Source organism: Puntigrus tetrazona, chromosome 8 (genome assembly GCF_018831695.1).
Source record: "Puntigrus tetrazona isolate hp1 chromosome 8, ASM1883169v1, whole genome shotgun sequence".
Classification (NCBI taxonomy): domain Eukaryota; kingdom Metazoa; phylum Chordata; class Actinopteri; order Cypriniformes; family Cyprinidae; genus Puntigrus; species Puntigrus tetrazona.
Window position 1 is genome coordinate 17429750 of NC_056706.1, and position 20601 is coordinate 17450350.

The window sequence follows — 20601 nt, forward strand, 5'->3', positions numbered from 1 at the left end:
ACTTGAGGCTTCCGTTACCCAGCGCACTGGGATTTTGTGTGTTAGTGTTGAAAGATATTGTCTGTTAGGCAGTGTGTAATATAAATCTTATATAAACTGTAACAGCCTTGGTGCTGGCCTATTTTGAGTGCATGTGACTTAGTGGGACACCAGGTAGGGGAAAAAAATTAGACCTACACATACACTACTGTTAAAATGTATGGGACCAAGATGCATTGATTTCAAATTTGAATTTGATTTCAAGTACCTGTTTTTTATTTTAATTTGTTTTAAATTGCAATTGTGATTCATCGACCTGGCCATTCTCATTATTTCCTGTTCTCTGTAACAGAAAATTAAGGGACATTTTAGTTGTGTCATGTAGACTATGATGCTGTCTCTCATGCGTTGAAATAGCTATGATGATAGTTACTCTGTCACATAGTTCTGTTCCTGTTTCTACGTTAGTAGAGTGAGAATGTTTCTTTTCTTACTTTCATAGGTCTGCTCCAGTATGGCAGAAATTGGTCTGCTATCGCCAAGATGGTGGGCTCCAAAACTGTCTCCCAATGCAAGAACTTCTACTTTAACTACAAGAAGAGACAGAAACTGGATGAGATTCTGCAACAGCATAAAATAAAATCGGTCAGTTCTTAGAGAGTGTGGGCTGAATTATTTATAATTGTCAGTAGTATTGGTTTCATGTTGTTGTTTTTGTGCTTGTGTTCGTCGTAGGAGAAAGAGCGTAAGGCCAGACGTAAAGGTAAAGCTCCTCAGAACGAAGAGGCCAGCGCTCCATCAGCTGCAGAGGAAGAGGAGATGGAGGGATCGGGAGTCAGCGGCAATGAGGAGGAGGCTCAGGAGGACGGAGAGGGTATGGACACAAACATTGATTCTTGAACACTCACACAGCCACATCATCATACAATAATTACTACACAAAGACTAATGTCCATTTAAACACAGTCATTTGTTGCACATTACTCATTGACTTTGTGTAATGGAAGTAATAAAACTCACAATTAAGATGTAAAAAAACAAATGAGCAGTTTGGTAATTATGTTATCAACCGTAGCTATGAAATAATTCACACTGAAACCAAACACCTCTGAGGTTTTGTGGTTGCCAGGAAATCCCACAGCAGCTCGAATCAAACAGCAGAGTGCATTTCTCAGAATATCAGGAACACGTGGCCTAGACTCACCTATGACCTCACCCGTGATACAACCCTGACCTACTTTTGTCAAGTTCTGAGAAAGAGGCGACGCTCTCTGCACAAGCATGAATTGCTTTTCCAGGAGAGCAGCGTTTTGTGAAGTGGTTGTGTTATAGTGGAGTGATCAGACATCTAAGTGTCAAAGTGTATGTCGTGCTGTGAACGTCGTACTTCCACAAGTCAGCTAGGCGGCTTTGTGCTGTGTGTTTGGCAATCAGGTGTGGCTTGCCGATAAATGGCTTTCGTAAGCTTTCATAAAGCCACATTTATCAGGTCAAAGCTTGTGAAAGAAAGCCAGCAAGGGAAGTGCTTATTATGTTATGGTTATTGTGTAATTACATCCAGCTGGGAGAGCACACTCAACGGCTGAGGTTTGTTATGCCAGTGGGAAAATGAGGCTTATCATAATTCCCTGCTGTGTATTTACTAGTTACGTTTACTTTTTGATTTGACAAAGGACATTTTTGATTTAGATAAGAGTGATTCTTTGTTGACGAGCTTTTCTGGGCCCCTGGATGATTTTAAAATGAAACCGTTTTTTAAAGCAGTCATTCTTTTTTAAGGACATGCTATATTAAAAATCATACAAAAAATCCTACAAATGATATTCTTGAGCAGCAAATCATCATATTATAATGTTTTCATGTGGATAAAACAAATAGGAAAATAAAGTGCCCAAAAGAAACGCCTTACTAATCAATCCACACTTATCAGATTCAGCTAATATTCATGTCCTGCCTTCTTACAATGTTTCCCATCACTGCTTTTTTTTTTCAGGTGCAGCCAATAACAGCTCAGACACCGAGAGCCTTCCTTCCCCACGCTCCTCAGATGACAGCAAGGTCAAAGAAGAGGGCTCGGCAAGGCCCAAAACTGCACCCAATGCCACTTCCTCCTCGTCCTCAACGGACAAGGACATGGCAGCTACAGAAATGGGGTCGGATGAAAAGCCAAAAGTGGAGAAAGGAGAAATGGAACAGGGAGGAGTGAAGCAGGAGGTAAAAATCGAACCAGGGGAGTGTGGTAAGGAGGCAGCAGGAGAAGATAGGAAACCTCTTTCCCTGGAGGTGGATGAGGCCAAGAAAGAGATCAAAAAGAAAGAGCATGGAGGAAAGAGCGGAGCTCAAGACAGCGACTCCAGCGCCACTTGCAGCGCTGATGAGGTGGAGGAGACGGAAAGCTCAGACAAGAACAGGTGAGAGTGTGCATGTGTATGAAAGCGGGGGCTGATTGGTTGCTTGGGTGGATCTGATGTGTTTTGTGGTTAAGGAGGCTGGGATTGTTGATTTGTCCTGTAGGACTCTATTTTTTTCCATGACAGCGAACACTGTATATGTTGGCCAAGTCAGGGGAAACATTAGCCTGTGAGCTTGCCAAACATAACAGATTGAGAAGTGTGTGTGTGTCTGTCTGTCTGTCTTTTGTGTATTTTGCATTTTACATTTCCATAAGACTGCTTGTGGAAAGTCTGTATTTGTTTGTGTGTTGCGATGATGATTAAGCATGTGTGTTTGTGGTTTTGTGGCGCTAATGGGCTGTTTACAAAGACAGTAAATAAGAGAGAATGAGGCTCTGACCATATTAAGCAATAACTCTTCTCTGCTCTTCTCACTCTCAACACAATGACGTCTGCTAGGCCGAGTTTGTTGAGTTTCGCCCATGATGGAGTGATCACTTCTCCAGTTCAGAAACCACTGGACCTCAAACAGCTCAAGCAAAGAGCAGCCGCTATACCTCCCATAGTAAGTACCTACCCATACTGACATTCGTCTTTTGTTTTCAGTCACTTGTGGTTTGAAATTCATGAGGTTTAAACGTTAGCAACTGGCATATCTGGCCAGATTACACAGATTAGCATCTTCTCTCCATGTTGCCATGGTTACCAAGGCTGTTTTTATTCCCATGAGATGCTCGTTTTCCACCTCTGCTCTTAGCGATTCAGACGCTCATGATGAGCTAACAGCCAGAATGTCAGAGCTTTGGCAAGAGGAGAGGTGTGGAAACTGATATGAGCTGTTCTAAGAGGAGCTTGCATGGTGTTAGTCTCAACAAAACGTAATTGTTTTAAATGACTCAAACAGGTTGTTTTTGTTGCTGTTCGTTTAAGACTAAATGTAAATGACCTCTGCTATGATTGATTAGCCTTTTGTGAACACCACCCTGTTTAAAGACAATGATGTGGATGTGGGCGGTCATTAGGGGTGTGCAATATTTATTTTCTATGATAATACCGTATTTGTTGTTTTAATGTTGTGTGAGGCGACATTATTAAGTATGCTCCTCACTCAAAACGTGTCTGTGATGTAGCCTACTATATTGTAGTTAAAATAGCCATTTGAGATTTTGTGGTATTTATATGTAGTGAAGCAATATCATACCAGCCAGAGTGCTGTTTTTCTCCAAATATCAGCAGGGTTTCATACTTATTATTGATTTTTATACACTTTACTGAATAATCAATTACATAGCAATCAATAAACAACAAAGTTAATATTGCGAGTAATGTATAGAATATTGTTGATTTTGCTGTATTTCCACAAAGAAAATATACAGAATTGGGTGAGCTACTGGTTCAGTGAGCCATTCATGAGGACAGTAGACTTCATTCCTGAATTAATCAGCCATTTTAACAAATCTGTTCAATGTATGACTCAGTGATTCACTCATTAAAAGGAATAGTTCACCCAAAATTGACAATTACCCCATGTTTTGCTCACCCCAAAGCCATTCCAGGTGTTTATGACTTTCTTTTTTCAGAAAAACACAGTCTAAGTTTTAAAAAAAAATTTATCCTGCCTCTTCTAAGCTTGGTAATGCTGGTCCGTCAGTCAGGTATGTCCGCAAGTACCGCTACGTAAAATGAACCTATGCACCTTCGGGGGGGTTATCACATGTCGTCTGAAGTGTATTGATGGATTTTGTAAAAAAATATGAATAGTTTTACAATTATAACTAGGAATGCTAGAGCTGTCACTGCTGAATGTGACGTGGATCTGACACGCATCATATTTTCTCATCATCTTTTGTGACCACAGACTGTAAAAATTGGTTTCTGACCCATTTTAGTCTCTACTAATGACCTGATGAGTGGAATCAGGTGTGTTAGATGAGGAAGACAGTGCTGGGATGCTCCAGAACAATTTTAAAAACCATTTCAGAGGCGTTCTTAATGTAACTCATAAATAACGTATTACAATGCAGGCACAGTTATAAGGCAGCTTTAATCAGCTTATAATGATTGCAATTACATTACAAGTAATTACGGTAATTTCATACCGTAACTGACCACGACATTGCATGCATGTAGTTCCTTTCGCAATATGATATGAAATGATACAGTGCCTGTCAGCGCTGTGAGCACAGTAGTTTTGGCGCTCGTTTAATATATTACATGAATATATGTAGACGTTTTGTATAATGATGTGTAATGAACATTTTGTGTCTCTGCTTGTAGATGCCAGAGGTGTCGGTAGCAGGACGCGACCGACCTGGGTTGCTGGGGAAGCAGCAAGCTATGCCCCACGCTCTTGCATTGTACCAGCAGCAGATTACCATGGCACATGAATCTTCCCAGGAGGCCAAACAGCAACAACCACAGCCAACCAAATCTCAACATAACACAGGGGGCGGAGACTCAAGCAGCCCACGAGTCAGGACTCGCAGCCCTGGTGTCTCTGACAGAGAGAGAGAAGGTAAGCTGGTCTTTATCCCTCTAGGTTTCATTATATTTTCATCAATTTTTTTTGTTTATTTTCCTCTCTAGCTTTCTCAACTTCCATTGTTTTCCTCAGTTGTCTACTACACCAATTAAGCAAGTTCTGGTGTGTGTGTGTGTGTGTGTGTGTGTGTGTGTGTGTGTGTGTGTGTGTGTGTGTGTGTGTGTGTGTACACGTGCAGTGAAATGAGTGTTGAATGTAAATACAGTTTAAAAAAAAAAACTTTGTTACTTGAAATTGATGCTCTTAATAACAGCCTGATGAATCAGCCTGAATCAGGTTGACTGGTTTTACAGGCAAAGGGTGCATCACATTTACTGTTGTTTGGCAAATTGTCAGAGACATAATCCTTTTAAGTGATCATATTAAGGTGATTCACATTATACAGGGTGAAAGTTTTCCTCGTACAGATTCAAGGGTTTTAATTGGTCTCACAGGTTGTCCAAGCTCATCAACAGAAAACTGCTGAATTTAAAATGAAATAACTACACTACTGACAATAGTGTAGCACTATCAGAATAGTGCTGATATTTTGCCGCAATCCACCAAAACACAGAAAAGGTGAACTCTTCATTTTCTGAAATATTAAAACCAGCTAAAACCAAAAACAAAAATACAACCAAAAAAAAGCCTTTTTAAAATGCTCAACTGCAATAGCCTTACCAGTTTTATTCTCTAAAAACACATTAGCACAATAGATTTGTGAACGTATTGGTATGGAGCTAAAATAGTGATCCTTATTCTGTGTATCCATCAGACGTGATTTCATATTTACTACACTGCCCTTTGGCAAAAATGATTCTGAAACACCAGTTGCAGATTTCTGCCAGCAAATGTGCTTTGTATAATGACCACTAAAGTGTATAATTAACTTGTTGGCTCTGGCAGTTCATTTCCTACGTGGCTATGCTAGTCTGTATATCTCTCGCGCTTCTCTGTGGCCTCTTTCAGTGTCAAACAATTTCAACTCAAATCAATATTTCATGTTCTATTATTTATTTATTTGAGGATTAGCATAATAATGAGATAATGTACAGACAGAAGGTCATTTTGACAGCAAAATCTTTTTTTTTACACCAATTTTATACTGACTGTGCATTATTCTTTACTCTTGTTTTCAGTACACTCTATATTAAAAGTGCAAACTACAAACTAGTGTAGTTTATTTTGTTATTATCGACCATAACAAGATTGTCACACAATCTCGGTTTTATTACGTGTTATTTATGAGAAAAGGAGTTCCTCAACAGGGAAATTTCACTTTATTAAAAAATAGATTGTTATGGTGTTATTTAATTTGGGCACTCAGAACTAAGTTAAGTCACAAAACTGCTCCTTTCGAGTACTTGGAGAGAAAGAGTCTTGGGTCATGGCCATGTGATGAGCTGCAGTGTGTCTGTCCCTGCAGAGCTGGAGGGGAACGAGAGATGGCTTCAGGCTCTGCTACATGGATTACGTAGGTTTACACACCACACGCATACTCACTGTTGGAGCAGACTCTAATCAAGCGTGTTGATTTCTGGGAGTGTGAATGATTCGCAGATGTGTTTGCATGCCGCTAAGCTCGCAGATTCCAGCTTACAGTGTGTTGATGAGCCTGATGATCTGTGAATGTGTGCAAGGAGCAGTCTGAATAACTGCTGTCTGTGTGTTTTCACACTGGAGATTGCTGCTTTTGATGCAGGGGTTGTGATGATTTAAGCTTTGACATTTTCACTTTCGGCAAAAAAAAGTGTCGTAGAATGCTGTCCAATAATTATCTGTTTGACAGTCACCATTGTGTTTTTTTTTTTTTGTTTGTTTGTTTTTTTCCCCCATGTGTGCAGATAAATCTCGGGCATTCTCTCCCCTTGCGGATGGTAAAAAGATTCCTGGGGCTGATGACATTCGGGCTGTAGGTCTAGGCCGGCCAGTGATGTCTCCGTACCAGCTCTCTCCCAGAGACATGGCCAAACTCAGCCACGAACAGCTGCTACACTACAATCCCTGTAAGAAAACATAGCCCTGTTAATTAGGTCAAAAACTATAATAGTGATCATCATAATATTTGCAACACACAAAATATAATAACTAGCTAAAAATGTCAAATATGTTTTCGCGTTTCAAATAATTAAGTACAGTCAAAACAGTAATATTGTTATTATTAACAACTAATTAATTATACATCTTTCAGCATTGCCTCCCACTCTTCAGCCGCAGGAGAGAATGGCTGCAGTGCGGCCTCTCCATATCCCAGAACCCCCTCCTCTCATCTCCTCAACCAAACCTGGCGGTTCCATCACGCAGGTAAAAGCAGCTCATAATTTCTCTCAGTGCCAATGTTCTTTGAATGTCGTATAACTGGGACCTATCGTGACTAAACTTCTATAATAGATTTAATGGCTTGTTAATGTGCACATGCATAATTACGCCAGTGTACATGTTGTCTTGTATTCTAGGGTACCCCGGTGCAATTGCACAACCCTTCTCATGGCTCAGATCATGGGAAAATCCCAGCACCAGGATCCCTGGCTCTCTCCTGGATGGACCAGAGGAAAATCGGTGAGTTTGAGTTGCGATTTGTGAGAGATCACACAATAACGATTCATTTTCCATATCCAACATCACTTTCTGTCTCCTCAGGAGGGTTTCCAGTGGTTAAACAGGAGCAGTTGTCTCCACGCGGGGCTGCCTCTTCCCAGAGTGAGAATCTCTCTTCACAGGACAGCGTTACGTCACGGGGTGAGTTTGGTACAAATCATTATCCCTCTTCTCAATTCAGTTTTAATTCAAAGAGATTAAGATACAGAAATAAGGCTCATATCATGAAGAGATTGAATATGTTAACTCGCCCTGACAGGCCCCATGCCAGCTGTTCAGGGTGGCAGCATCACGAAGGGCATCCCTGGTACACGTGTGCATCAAGAACCTTCCATATCATATCGAGGGGGTTCAATCACTCAGGTAAGAAGCTTCTGTCTGCACGGCACACATTTAAAAAAAGAAAAGTGCACAGTGTTACAATTGTGTCATCGTGTATGTTTTTCTGTTGCGTGATGTTCTCATTTTCGGAATCATCGTATTACAGTGAGCAGTCAGCTCATATAAAAGCCCCTTCAAAAAGCAAATGGAACGGGCAGTTTGTGTGTCAGCCATATCACGTCATATTGACATAACTCGTAATCAGTTGCCATAGCAACATGTACACAGCATCCAATCCTTTTCTCTCCTTTTATTAATGTGTTTATACGCCTACGCAGTCTGTTGTTACCGATCTCTCCAACATGCACTTACTCGTGACCTACTGTGACACATTACACGCTCAGGCAAATCAGAATGGGTTAGTGCGAGCGTTTAATCAGAGCAGAGATAAGCTCTGTGTTTAACTGTGTGACATTATTGGCAGATTTATTGAAAGACATTGTCAGTAAAAGTTCACCTGAGATACGGTTATAGGCAGCTGTGTGACATATGGTGTTATGTAATGCTAAAACATTATCTAGTCAGCCAGTTAGAGATCAAACTTATAAAATTAACTGTTTACCTTTCATGTAGCACAAAATCAAAACGATCATATTCTTCATTACTCTAGCCTAAAAATATGAATATGAAATACCAATGACTCAAAGTGCTTGCTTCCTCTTTTCTCACAACTCAAGGGTCAAACTAGGTGAGGCCCCAGAACGTTTTACCATCTTTGATGTACATTGTAGTCTTCCTAAAATTACAAGGTTTTTGTAGTTTTTCTGCAGCATGATTTATTTATTTTGGATTTTTTTGCACCTCTTTTTATTCATAGTTGGCTTTAGACACTGTTTGGAAAAAGTATTTCAAGAAGTGAGACATCCAATCAAAGTTAATAGCTTTGTAAATTTGCCTCATTTTATAGTTCACATTTTTATAGTTTCTGCTGATTATTTTATTATTTTTCTCTTACATGTGCATTAGTCATTTTTACTGTTTTTATGTTATGTTGCCATGTTTATTATAAAAGATCCATGCATATCATTAATATTTTTAAATTCATGTAGCTGTGTCTGTAATTTCCCCTTCAAAATGATATCTCTTCTCTGATGTTGTCTACTCGCAGCAATTATCAAACATCAACAATCCATTCAAAATAGTTCATTATTTTTTTGACGGCACAAACGTGGGAAAAAAAAAAAAAAATCTCTTAAACTTTCCTATTATTTCTTTCAGGGCACTCCTGCAGATGTCTTGTATAAGGGCACAATAACCCGTCTGATCACTGAGGACAGCCCCAGCAGGGAGAGAAGCAGAGAAGACACTCCTTCTAAGGGGCATGTGGTCTATGAGGGCATCAGTGGGCACATCCTTTCCTTTGACCGTAAGTGTACACAAACATGCAAATGCTCAGAACTTAATAAAGGGAGAAGTTGTCTCTGAATACTGTTAATGTTTGAACACACAGGGGGTCCAAATTCTAAGGAAGAGGGTCGTGGAGACATGGCTGGGCTGAAAAGGACCTATGACATGATGGAGGTTGGCATTTCTCGTGTGCCACCCATTAGAGACTCACTATCAGCCGCTGAAGGTAAGCATAAAATATCCTTCTTTAATAAGCATAGACAGTTCCACTGTTTGTCCTTTTTCCTTCACCTACCGTCTCTCTCTTTCGCAGGCTTGATCAGTCGAGCAATGCCTCACGATCGTGATAGTCCTCATCTACATCACATGCGTGATCCATATCCCAAGGTCAGCATCATTTCAGAAACTCAAACTCAGCCGATCGCTTTTATCTCCTGCTTTCATTTAATTTGTTCTACATCTTTTTTTTCTTTTTTCTCTCTCTCCCAGGAATTCCTCGGGACGACTGTCAGCGTCGGGAGGTTAAACAGATGAAAAGGGAGGGTTCCCCATCACCTCGTGGCCCTGGTCATCCCACTGACACGCTTAAATCACGCCTCATGAGAGTATGGTGACCACCGTCAAAGAGGAGGACGCTCCATCCACCTGATCCCTCCTGAAGGGGTTGTGATAGGCAAGCCTAAAGAGGGCTCAATCACCCAGGTGATTTGGTTTTGATTTGGTGTTTTCTTGGAATAGTAAGATGTCTGACAAGTTTAATAATGTCTGACAGTAAAATCTCAAAGTACTACACAATTCCTCCTCATGTTTATTTAATAATCAACAAAGTTTCAGTTTTGTCTGAAACTGCTGAAAATACACAAGTGATATAAATCCTGAAATTCACAAAATTATGATAGCTAGGGTACACTCTTAAAAAATAAAGGTCTCTGACAGAACAGGTTCTAATGACTCCTTATGGATCAAAATCCGAACATTTTTCATTCTATACATTCTTTAATAGGTTGTTCATTTAAATACATTCAAAAAGAAAATCTTAAAGTAACAAGATTTGACAAGATTAAAATGCTGCCTTTACAGTATACTTTAAAGATCAAAACCACTCAGCCCGGTGTCAAATTAACTGAATATTTACTAAATATGTGTACTACAGGGCACCCCTCTGAAACAAGAGCCTGTTGGCTCATCCAAGCGCCATGATGTGCGGTCCATCATCGCCAGCTCTCCTCGGCCTTACTCTGGACTGCCCTCTCATCTAGAGCTGAGGCCCGAGCACAGAGGGTCTGACAGGGCCCGCTATGAGGAAGTAGGGAGCAAATCACGACCCAGCGCTGTGGTCAGCACCCCTGGCTCTCTGTCCCGTACTTCTCCCTTGGCACTTAGTGGAGAGCAGAGCAGACCCCACCACAGTCCAGTGGGCTATGAAGATCACAAAAGATCTGGCTACCCTCCGCCTCTCACACAGAGCCTCTCCACTATCCGGCAGGGAATCCTCACAGCGTGCACATGAAGGTATCATGTTCTAGCAATCACTGGCTTTCAGGAGCTGGTGACCGTTTGTATGATGTTTACATGTTGTTTCACTGTGTGTGACTTAGGTTCTAGTAAGGCCCAGCAGCAGGAGAGAAAAGCCACTCCCACCCCTCGAGAGGTGAGCTCCACTAAGTCTCCACTGGCGGTTGGTGAGCACACTGCGTCTTTGGCCTATGAGAGGATCCTGCAGGGGCTGGGAACAGAGATGTTCCGTGGCCAGATACCACTACAATTTGATCCTGCAACTCTGCCCAGGGAATCCCAATTGAGCCAGGTAATGTAATAATTAACACTTTTAACTTGTTCATTTTCTTAAAAATGGTTTAAACGCTGAAATGTGAAGTTTATTAATATTAAACAAATGTTAGGGTACAAATTTCCATGATTATGAAATACTTGGGAATGTTTAATTTCCAGACCAGTAAATATTGCATTTATATATATATATATATATATATATATATATATATATATATATGAAATCAGGATATAGATCAAATTTTATTTATATATTAATTAATTAATAATAATAATAGTTAGGACAGTTGATTTAAATTGTATTATAATTTTTCAGCATCTGTACATAAACTAGACCCTTAACAAAGTGGCCCCAAACTTTTATATTTGAAAAAAATTGTAGTACATTATGCATTATCTAATGTATTTGTCAATTGGCTTTGACTTTGCTTCTTGTCTCCACAGCAGCATATTACCTGCCCCATCCACCTGCCCCTGGCCCTGGCTACCCTCATCCCTACCCACCCTACCTGATCAGAGGTTTCCCTGAAACAGCAGCCCTGGAGAACAGACAGACACTCTTCAATGACTACATTACCTCCCAGCAGATGCACCAATGGCCAGCTGCTGCCGCCATGGCTGCTCAGAGACCCGACCTGCTCAGAGGCCTAACGCCTCGAGAGCAGTCTCTTAACTTAGCCTACTCACCTACACCAAGAGGTGAGGGGTCCTTAAAGGGTCTTTTGTCCTTCACATATTTTAAGTCTTCTAAAGTAATAATCATTATTCACTGACAATTGCGTGAAAGTTAGTAAACAAAGGTATATATATTTTTTTAATTATTATTTTTTGGGGAGAATTATTTCAAGTAACCTGGTCATGTAGCTGAATACAAAATTAAGCAATCGTATTAAAAACAACAGTACATATTATCGTCAGAGACGCATGAATTTTTTTTATGTCCATTTGCAGGAACATCTGCATCTCCCATGGATCGTATCACATACATCCCAGGAACCTCTCCAGCTTTCCCCAGCGGAGCCTACAACACATCTCCCATCTCACCAGGTACAAAGCAACACGCTCACTCAAACAAACAACTTGGTGATTGAAGACTTAAAACTTTCTTTGTAAGTACCATTCACTTTATACCTCTATCTCTCAATAGTAGGAGCCTCTCACATGAGCAAAATCCAAGGCAGTTCGGCATCCTCAGAGAGAGAAAGAGAACGGGAGAGAGAGAGGGAAAGAGAGCGGGATCGTGAGCGAGAGCGGGAGCGGGACCGAGAGAGGGAGAGGGAACGAGACAGAGAGAGAGAGCGTGAGCGAGAACGGGAACGTGAGCGTGAGAAAGACAGGGACAGAGAAAGAGACAAGTCCCTCAGTCATGGTAACGTGGAACATGCCCCTATATGGAGACCAGGTGAGTGCCCCTCACTGCCTTTACTTTTAATGTGTACGGCCACTTTATGTAACGTCTTTGTATTATTTTCATTGAGTGCTTTTTTTAGCAAATATTTATAGAATCAGTTTATAGAATCACAAATTTTAGAATTAACTTGATAATTCATTTAAGGTTTTGAAGCTGTTATTCTAAAATCATGTATATAATTTTATTGTATTTATCCATGTTTAATTTTTTATATTTTTATATTTTCAGTTTTGATTTAAATGTTAATTTGGTGAGGGGATGTTTTTATACATTTATTTTAAGCTTTTTAGTTTAGTATCCACCTATATATTCTAAGTAAATTAAGTTATTTATACATTTTTATTTCAGCTTTATATATATATATATATATATATATATATATATATATATATATATATATATATATATATATATATATATATATATATATATATATATATATATATATATATATATATATATATATATATATATGTATATATATATATATATATATATATATATATATACATATATATATATGTTGATATACATGTTGATTTACAGCTATAGTTATAATTGGATTAATATAGAGTTGTTCTGTGTCACTGTAGTTTAGCCAATAATCAATATGTAGATTGATTTAGCATTGCTAAATGTCTGAACATTGTGTCCAAACAGGAGCACCAGAACAGATGGGCGGTGGCGCAGCAGCAGCAGTTCTCGTCCCCGTCTCATCCCTATAGTCACCAGTCATCTCCACTCTCCCTCGCCCCAGGACAACATGCAGCAGAGACCTGGCGTTCTGCACAACACCAGCTCAAAGAGCCTGCCCAATTCTGAGCACAACAGTCCTCTGTGCTACGGTGAGTCTCCGCTGCTCAAACCCCTCTCTGATGGGTCTGTCCAGTGAGATTAACAACATAATTTGTTTACCTTTCTTTTCTTCAGGCCACCAGGATCTGCTCGCTACCAGGGCTTTAGTGGGCACCTTCGGTCTGGTCTAGCCAATGAGGGTTACCCATCCGGTACAGACTCAAATGCAAAAGATTCCAACAGAGATGGGGGCAAAAGCCATGGGCGTGGAGGTCTGCCCAAACATCCGGATCTTTCATCCTCTTCCAAGTCTGACCCCAAGTTGGCCAGCCCCGGTGCCGGTGGGTCATACCCTTCTCCGTACAGCCAGGCCCCTGGTGCCCACCTCGGTCTGCCCACAAGTCGAGGGCACCCCTTTGCATGCTCCTGAAAGCAACAGCAGCACCAGTTCTATGCCGCCTCGCGGTGGGGATGGCATCGCAGCGGGCAGCGTCAAGTAGGGAAAGACTCAAAACAAAGTGATGTCCATACAGGAACACGAACTTCGAGCACTCGGTAAGACCACCATGACAGCGGCCAACTTCATAAACGCGATAATCATGCATCAAATTTCTTGTGATGCGGCGATGCCAGAGACTGGTGCGCTCGCGACCAACGGCGCCTGTGATGGTAAGACGCCTGGGACCTTTGGGCTGTTGACGCCACCTTCCCTCCCCTCCCTTCCCTCCCTGTCCTTCCTGTTCTCTACCAATCCACCCAACACCTTCCATCCCTCCACCCTTCCTTTACCCCTCCTGTGCCCCTGCCTCATCCCCACCCCCTTACGTCTGTGGCCTAGTGCACGCTTGTGGTGGTTGGCATTGATCAGAATCAACCCAGTTTTCATTTTTCTTTTTTTTTTTTTGGAATATGCTTCTACCTATTGCTTTTGTTTTTTTTTTGGCATCTGAAGCATTGCTTAAAGACCACCAAAGGTTTACCTCCCCTTTTGCATTACCTAAACCTATATGATCATTTACCAAATCCAAATTTTGAGGGGAGATTCTGCACGTTTCAGTCCAAACTTCCACAATTTTATGTAATGAGCCACAGGCGTATATCTTAGTGGACAGATAATTCATTTTACGCCCTAATGGTCCAGAATGATGTGTCTGGAAACAAGCTTTTCTAGACCAGAGAGAGACCCTGAGGTGAACTTTAAGAACTCATTCAACAGTCATGTGGTGGTTCATCGTTTCATAATGCCTTTATTGGCTTGCCTCTTGTGTTCCCTCTTTACCTCTTTTTTTTTCTTCTTTTAATTTGGGGAACATTCCATAGCTCTACATGTTTGCTTCCTGTTTCATTTCCTTTTTTCGAGGGAGGGCAGTGGCACTTTGACAGTTTAATAGCTTCATGAAGCAAACTAATTTTAGAAGTTACAGAGAAAAAGGTCAAGATGCATCTGTAGCTGAATGATTTATGATGTGTTTGATTTTTAATGGTTGTTGAATATGTGGATTCTTCCACCATCTTTTGAATATGCAGACAAAAGATTAAAATATTGCTGGTATCAAACACATGAGTCTTATGTTAAATACAAAAACCTTTGAGGTGAGTGAGATTGAGAAGCAATAATTCATTTACAGTATTACATATTTCTTTTAAAATAAATTCAGTTCTTTTGAGTTGTCTGTTCATCAAAGGAAAAAAAAACACCATCCACAAAATATTAACCGACACAACTGCTATTTATTATATAGCAGCATTGTTATATAGCTATATTATTCCATAATATAACCGCTTTACTGTATTTTTGATAATGATAAATGCAGATTTGTTGATACTTTTCAAAATATATTGTTAGGACCATATTTATTGGGGCACATTAAAAATACAAAAAACTTGTGAAGTGTCTGAAACAATTGACAATAGTTCCTCACGATTCACATCTTTGCATTTTACCAGTGTTGTTCTTGGATGTGCTTGAAGTCTGCTCAGTAATTTGAATTGAATCCATGAGTTGTCAATGTAAATATTATTACTTTTAATTATATATATATGTTTAGACCATACATATGTGGGAGGCTTTCTCAAAACAGCAAAAATAATAAATAGAATTAAGTGGAATGGGAAACATATAGTAAGCAAGAACATTTGTCAATATATACAACATTTGTCAATATATACTTTATACTGTTGTAAATTTAATTATGGCTAGTGTGAAAACTGGGAAAAATTCAATGTACAGCTTCATTATCCTAAATAGGGTACCTCCACCTCTCCAACCTTCACAGCTCATTTTAAACACGCATTTTGCTTCTGTTTTATTGTTATGTTTTTGTTCAAAGCATTTCTGCTAATCAGCACAGTGCTTATACTTCGCTACGGTCAGATGCCTCCATAATGTTGGCTTGATCTCTGAACACACATGTGAGCAAGTCATTGAGTACTGTAATCCCAGAGCCTGTATGTGACTGCACCGCTTACACACCCGTCTCTGCTCTTACCCTCAGAGTGATCTAGAGCCTTTTGACACCCCGTACTCAATCGTACTTTCATGTGTTCTTCTCTTCCTGCCTACATGTGCTTCCCTATCCTTTCTGCAGCTCACCAAAAGGCACTAGAACAGCTGTACGGGTCTGAGGACAGACTTTCTCCAGGTCAGCAGCCACCTTCAGCCGTCAAAGGCTCTCAGAGAGTGGTCACCCTTGCCCAGCACATCAGTGTAAGTGCCACAGAAATGCCCCCAAATTCTAAAAAGTTAAATGAAACAATCTGTCACAATTAAAAACTATTTTTAAATTATTTGATCAATTTTACCTTTTACGAAGATCACAAAATGGATGTTTTCTCTTTACAGGAGGTGATCACTAAAGACTACACCCGGCAGTCACAGCAAGGCCAGATAGGGGGTCAATCATCTCTGCAGCCTGTGTTCGGGTATCACAACTCCCCTGTGCTGGATCTCACTCGTCCCCCCAGTGCTCCCCAAGCCCAGACCCCCACGGACCCCAACGCCCGCTACACCCCGGAAGGTGCTTCTGGTGAGAGGGAGAGAGGTAGAGACAGATCTCCTCCTCAGAGTAAGGCCTCTCCAGTGAGTCTGGCTGCTGACGGGATTGAACCTGTTTCACCACCAGGGGCCGTTTCAGAGCCGGAGACACCAGGAGCAGCCTACCCGAATGAACAAGCAGAGCAGGGGTATATAACCTACGAGCAAATGCATTCACACAATAGTGACGGGAGTCAGAATCATTTGACTGTATTGATTCAGACTGATTCTATTCAATGGACCCTTTTCACATTTCCTTGGGTCTCAGAGGTGGAAGTAGTCATGCCTAGGTTAACTTTCATAGTGGTGGATAGAAAACTACCACAATTATAATTTTGATTATGATTATTATTTTGATAGCTCCAGTAGCACATCATCACAGTGAAAAGGGCCCATTCTTTAATTCTTTAAGAAAACTATCCGACTTAATAGGAGGATCATTCACCAGTTGGACATCACTTTTTATCCAGTATTTTCATTACTCATTCTCTGTTTTATTGTCTCAGTATGGGATCTCGTTCACCGGCCAGTAGCTCTCAACCACCAGCCTTTTCAGTAAACTGACTGAGAGCAACTCTGCTATTGTCAAGAGCAAGAAGGAAATGATTAAGAAGATGGTAGTCGGCACAGAGGCTGAATTCAGTAAGTTACTGGGACTGATTCTGTTGGTTTTTAACTGACATTATTATATGTGTGTTATTGTTGCTGGTTAAATGGTTAAAATGTATGTAATGTCTTCCTGTTTTTGTTTTAGACCAGGGCCAACCTGGGACAGAAATCTTTAACATGCCTGCCTCTACAAATGCAGGTGAGCAGCACCTCCAGTTTTGTTCTTTTCTCCTTAACAGCAGTTTATTTTATACCACTTTATAACTGTGTCTTAAGGAAAGCTAGCTGTGTAACACTTCACACGCTCGTGTTCCTTTAACATAAACACTGTAATATGTTTTAGGACCCGTGAGTGTGCGTAGTCACCCGGCACCAGAGGCCAGTGGTAATACTATAGGTCTGGAGGCCATCATCAGGAAAGCCCTCATGGGCAAGTATGATGAACAGATGGATGATCGCTCACCGTCCAACTCTGTCAACTCGATGAGTGTTGGCATGCCAGCTGTTGTCGGGCCACCAGCTTCAGTGGATGGGCGCTCTGAGGACCCCTACTCCCTGCCAGGTGTGCAAAAACCCTTCATTATTCAGCTACCTTCATTACAACATGTTTTTTTTTTTAACCAAAAGCACTCACATGTATATTATGAACAGAATTTGATAGTAAGTTGTTACATGATAAGCTTGTATTGAATGCAGTTATGCTTCCTCATCTTTCTTGCTTTTATTTTGTGAGGACTCGACCTGCTCATTTTAGCACTTACTTATGACTAGTTACTTTCTTGTCTACAACAAAAGAACATGGCGTCGTCTATAATTTTTTTTCCTGGTCAGAACAGACCTATAACTTTTTTTAGTTATGTTTCACCAGCTGAGAATAATTTTGGAAACCTATTTAGATATCTTTATATTAGCTTTGTTTTCTGTGCTCTGTTTGAATTCAGTTAAATCCAAAGGAGGCCGCTCTAATGGTCGCAAGACTAAGTCTCCTGGTCCTGGTCTGTCTGGAGGAGAAAGACCTTCATCTGTGTCCTCTGTCCACTCTGAGGGAGACTGTAACCGGCACACGCCACTCACCAACAGAGTGTGGGAGGACAGGCCCTCGTCTACAGGTACACGACTGCACACACAATCACAGTATGGGTGATCGAATCAGTTTCAGATCACTATATAATACATATACTATGAAAATATTTACATATGTTTAGATGCATTATATTTCTATAAACCGCAGCATATATATTTAATACATAAACGCAACACATTTCTTAAATATATACATGCATGTGTGTGTGTATTTTTATAGACATTATATATATATGTGTATATTTATTATGTAAGCAAAAACGTTTTATTTTTGGTACTTCCTCCCAGGACCCACTCCATTCCCCTGTAACCCCCTGACCATGCAAATGCGTCTCCCCAGCGGGATGATGTCAGGACCCTCTCCTTCCCCAACGCAGCAGGGCACTTCAGCGCCTCCACAGGGCCAGGCTCAACCCCGCACCTGGGAGGAAGAACCCAAACCTTTGCTGTGCTCTCAATACGAGACCCTGTCAGACAGCGAGTGATCACACACCTCACGCCGCATACACTAGGACTGAACGTTTGCTGCTTGTGAACAGAAACTTGTTCCCGTATACAGGGATGTTCGTGAACACACACGTACTCATGTCCACACTGACATACGGGAACACACACGTCCATCTGCGCTCATGCCCTCTTGATACCTCTACACACAGTCATACATACAGAGACACGTATCCCATAACCCACCCCAGGCACGCGCGCACGCACGCACGCACTCACTCACTCACGCCATCAGTGGAAGTGCATTACATGGCTGCAGACGTGTGTCGATGTGTCAGTGTGTTTGTGAATGCGCACACATGTATTAGCGTGTGCGTCACTCCAGGACTACTTGTAGGATGAATCACTTTTTTGTTTTTTTTTGTTTTTTTATATGAATATATAAATATATATATACTTCTATTCGTGTTGTCTTGCAGGCCTTATCAGAGTTGACTCATGGACTCATCTGTTTTGTTGGCGCGTTTTGGAGCATTCCTCATTAGACTGCTCAGGACACACACTCTTATACTGTAATACAACTGCAAATTGTTTTTGTTTTGCGTGTGAGGGTGGCGTAATGCAAAGGCTGGTTGAATCCTCTGCAGAAATAAGCACCCGCCACACACACACACACACACGTATGCCCTCTGAGTTCTCATGTGCATCTGCAGTTCTTCATGATGGTTGCCAAGATAACCCTGTTATTATTTTTTGTTTTTTTGGATCTGATGCTGAGTATGCGTGTGATGAAACGAGACCGTCAGAGAGGCAGGTTTGCTGATCCCTGCACTGTACTGGCTTTTGAAGCAGATTTCATTTTATCCTGTAACATTCTGTCCTTACCGTGCTACTTCTGAGAGTTTACATGGGCGGCCAAATCATTGGTTTACAGGGTACACATAATGTTCATTTGTTAACATCAAAACCTTCTCTTTTTTTTTTTTGTACTTTAGTTTCGACACTCAGAAGTGACTCTAGCTGACCAATAATACGTTGTCTTTTCCATCATCTCTCTTTGATAGTAGATGTGTGAGATGTTTAGTTTCAAACTTTTTACGTACCTTTGCATGTTGTTGTTGTTGTTGTTGTTGTTGTTTTTTTTGTAATGAGTTAAGCACTTAGTCGGCAAGTGGTTCCTGTCGGTGTACTTTAACGGATGCCGACCTGAATGCAACTTTTTACACAGCATTCATTTTCATTTTTCTTATACAGTGTTTTGTTGATTTGTTTCATCACCTACCTTGTCAAGTGTTCCACTCTCTTGCGACAATCACTGGCAGAGAGTTGAGCGGGTGGACGCGTCTTTAGGAGAAGCTGCTTTATCAGGTCTGAACGTCCCAGCAGACCTGATGTTTGTCACGTCACCTATTTGTTGAAGAGTTAAAGCCATGCTGTCTGGCCAGTCCTTTGACATGACACTCACCGAGAGCTGCTTTACTTTCGCTCTTTGTGCTTGAACGAAGGGTTCAGGATGTGTGTGATTTGTTTTTTTTTCTCCTGTGGGCTCTTGTGAGGAGATATATCCTGCGTAATAAAATAAAATGGAGGTTGGCAGATGCCACACCTCACGTAACCTGTAGTCCTTCACTCTGTACAGTTTTAAAGATAATTCTAGTGTTAAGTGCCATGTATTTGACATTATACATTTCTGAAGTTAAAACTACCAAGTGACTACGCACAATTGTTTTGTTTTTTTTTTTCTTTTGTTATGCCAGGGTTGTACAATTTGTCACACAGGCACAATTTAAAACTGCGAAGGTGACATTTGCCCTGTCGGTCTCCTCTCCAAAACGCCTCTTTTTCGGACCACCTCAGCGGTGGGGTAACTAATTGCTTTGCATGCATATTAGATATAATGAAATGTTTTAATTCATATTGTTTGACTTTTATTTGTCACATGGTTTTACTATAAAAAGGTATCTTTAACAGTTTAAACTGCAATGCTCATTGTAATCTCCAGATTTTGGGGATATTTTTGGAAGCTGATTAAAAGATGAAACGTCAAAGTTCAGCAGTGGGTTTTAACCGGTGGGGGCTTTTGTTGTTGCTTTGGTGTTCGAGGACAGTTTTAGTGCACTACCTAGTGTGGTTTTGTAAAATAGGGCTTTATCTTCAGTCACTTCAATCTTAAATACACTCTCATCAAGATCCCTGAACGGGGTGTGCGAACAGT

The 20601-nt window shown here is 40.8% G+C and overlaps 1 protein-coding gene across 1 annotated transcript in view; it reads left to right on the forward strand.

The window, feature by feature from the left end:
• ncor2 (nuclear receptor corepressor 2) overlaps window positions 1–19387 on the forward strand; it is a 51871-nt gene extending 32484 nt beyond the window's left edge. The window contains 38 exon segments of the mRNA XM_043246855.1: window positions 482–624; window positions 715–853; window positions 1973–2390; window positions 2832–2937; window positions 4650–4887; window positions 6320–6367; window positions 6738–6899; window positions 7085–7197; window positions 7350–7452; window positions 7534–7632; window positions 7751–7854; window positions 9091–9238; window positions 9323–9445; window positions 9533–9589; window positions 9592–9606; window positions 9709–9813; window positions 9816–9842; window positions 9845–9921; window positions 10373–10675; window positions 10677–10731; window positions 10818–11003; window positions 11006–11026; window positions 11458–11709; window positions 11962–12057; window positions 12158–12412; window positions 13082–13113; window positions 13115–13159; window positions 13161–13270; window positions 13352–13628; window positions 13630–13885; window positions 15805–15923; window positions 16059–16399; window positions 16757–16797; window positions 16800–16892; window positions 17005–17058; window positions 17203–17421; window positions 17801–17968; window positions 18231–19387. Of these exon segments, the coding sequence (XP_043102790.1) occupies window positions 482–624; window positions 715–853; window positions 1973–2390; window positions 2832–2937; window positions 4650–4887; window positions 6320–6367; window positions 6738–6899; window positions 7085–7197; window positions 7350–7452; window positions 7534–7632; window positions 7751–7854; window positions 9091–9238; window positions 9323–9445; window positions 9533–9589; window positions 9592–9606; window positions 9709–9813; window positions 9816–9842; window positions 9845–9921; window positions 10373–10675; window positions 10677–10731; window positions 10818–11003; window positions 11006–11026; window positions 11458–11709; window positions 11962–12057; window positions 12158–12412; window positions 13082–13113; window positions 13115–13159; window positions 13161–13270; window positions 13352–13628; window positions 13630–13885; window positions 15805–15923; window positions 16059–16399; window positions 16757–16797; window positions 16800–16892; window positions 17005–17058; window positions 17203–17421; window positions 17801–17968; window positions 18231–18427 (5345 nt within the window). The 3' untranslated portion in view covers window positions 18428–19387.
• The last annotated feature ends 1214 nt before the right edge of the window (window positions 19388–20601 follow it).